Consider the following 2,135-nt stretch of genomic DNA (forward strand, 5'->3'; position numbering starts at 1 on the left):
ATCCCAGGCATTTCCCAGAACCCAGACCGGGCGCTTTGGAAGGGCCCTGGCAACGCCCAGTTCACTCACAGGAGCATTTCATGCCCTGGTGCACAAGCCCGTACAGGAGGGAGCCACAGTGGTCGCAGAAGGTAGGGCTGCTGTAGCTATGCAGGCGGAACTTGTGCTTGTTCCGGGGGTCCTGGGAGCAGAGAAGACTGGCTTAGGAGGCGTTGGGAGGGTCCTAAAACCCCAGGGGAGGGGCCCTTTTATCTTTTCCTCCTGCCTTACTCTCTAGGTCATCCTGAGACTCCATCTTTTTCTCTCCATGTACCAATAATCATTGAACACCTGCTGTGTGCCAGGAACCGTTCTTGGTGTGGGGACCCAGCATTAAACAAATGAAAAAAAAACCCCTTTGTCACATGGAGTTTACTTCCTAGTGGAGGGAGACAGAATGTAAACATGGTAAATACATAAAACATAGTTTGATGGTTGGTAATGGGTGCTCTGGAGAAAAATGAGGCAGGGATGCGGACCACCAGAAGTTGGGGGATTGAAATTTTCAATACGGTGGTCCTGGCCGGGCGTGGTGGCTCATGCCTGTAATCCCAGCACTTTGGGAGGCTGAGGTGGGCGGATTGCCTTGAGCTCAGGAGTTCGAGACCAGGCTGGGCAACATGGCAAAACCCTGTCTCTACTAAAAATACAAAAATTAGGCGGACATGGTGGTGCACGCCTGTAATCCCAGCTACTCAGGAGGCTGTGGCATGAGAATCGCTTGAATCCAGGAGGCCGAGGTTGCAGTGAGCCAAGATTGTGCCACTGCACTCCAGCCTGGGCGACAGAGCAAGATTCTGGCTCAAAAAACCAAACCAAAACAAAACAAACAGTGTGTGGTGGGGAGGCCTCGCTGACAAAATGGTATCCGGGCAGAACGTGAAGGAGGCAGGAGCTTCCAACATCCCATAGTTCCCATCCCCCCAACTCCCACAAGTTAGTATTTGAGGACTTGTGGGCCACCCTGAACCCCAGCTCATTCACTGGCAGCTTCTGCCAGTGTCCACATGGTATGCTTTCTCTGAGCTCCAGGTGGAATGGAGAACATGACCCCTCAGTTATAACAGGAACCCAGCAGGCCTAAATAAAATAATTGGTGTATAAAACATAGCTGTGCCTACCATGTTAGACGCTCCCAATACTATTACTCTTCCTGTGGTTATTATTAGGGATTTTATTGCAGTTCCTACATAGCCCTGAATTTAAGTAAGAGCTAGGCCACTTCTCAGTTGTGTGATTTGGGGCAAGTTCTTTCCTAATTTTGAGCCTCAGCATCCTCCTCTGTCAAGTGGAAATAAATAATCTATATTTTGAAGCAATGCTAAATTTCCAGAGTCCCTTAAGCACGAATGCAGGACATCAGTGAAGCTTCTCCTTCTCCCCTGCCACCCTCTACCCCTGGGACAATATCTGCTTGTTAAATAACTTGATTCTAAGAATCCATTAAAAGGATTATCACAGGGTGAAAATTTAGGCCATTCTTGGATTTTCATTTATGTTAGCGGGGTTTCTAGTTTGAATATATATTTGGGTAGAGGAGGGTGTTGGCAGTTTCCAGGATCCCTTTCAATGTGCTGAGCTTCTAAATGTCTTCCACTGACCCTAACTCAAAGGGTTCCTGCCGCACTAAATAAGATGCTGTGTATGAAGGCTCTCAGCAGGGTGCCTGACACACAAGCCATCCACAGACAGAGGCTGCTGTTCTTATTCTCAAAAGTGAACGTCGCTGTTAAAAAGGAGACAGCACGGAGGCCCTGGTTACATACATCAGAGTTCAAATCTTGCCTCTACCCCCTACCCAGCTAGGTGGCCTCACCACGCCTGCCCCTTTTCAAAGCCTCAGGTTTACCGTCTGAAAAGTGGGGCCATGTGCCCTCCCTGAGGACTAAATGAAATCATACTTGCCAAACCCTTAGCACACCTTAAGCTCTTGATCCATGTTCTTTTTCTTTTGAGATGGAGTCTCACTCTGTCACCCAGACTGGAGTGCAGTGGTGTGATCGCCGCTCACTGCAACCTCTGCCTCCCAGGTTCAAGCGATACTCCTGCCTCAGCCTCCCAAGTAGCTGGGACTACAGGCTTATGCCACCAAGCCC

The 2,135-nt window shown here is 49.3% G+C and overlaps 1 protein-coding gene across 1 annotated transcript in view; it reads right to left on the minus strand.

The window, feature by feature from the left end:
- PRKCG (protein kinase C, gamma) overlaps positions 1–2,135 on the minus strand; it is a gene marked incomplete at its 5' end in the record, with an annotated part of 33,510 nt that overhangs the window by 27,840 nt on the left and 3,535 nt on the right. The window contains one exon of the mRNA XM_011980096.1: positions 70–181. Coding sequence (XP_011835486.1) covers positions 70–181 — 112 coding nt within the window. The remainder of the gene's footprint in view (positions 1–69; positions 182–2,135) is intronic.

This window comes from Mandrillus leucophaeus, unplaced genomic scaffold, assembly GCF_000951045.1.
Source record: "Mandrillus leucophaeus isolate KB7577 unplaced genomic scaffold, Mleu.le_1.0 Scaffold104, whole genome shotgun sequence".
Classification (NCBI taxonomy): domain Eukaryota; kingdom Metazoa; phylum Chordata; class Mammalia; order Primates; family Cercopithecidae; genus Mandrillus; species Mandrillus leucophaeus.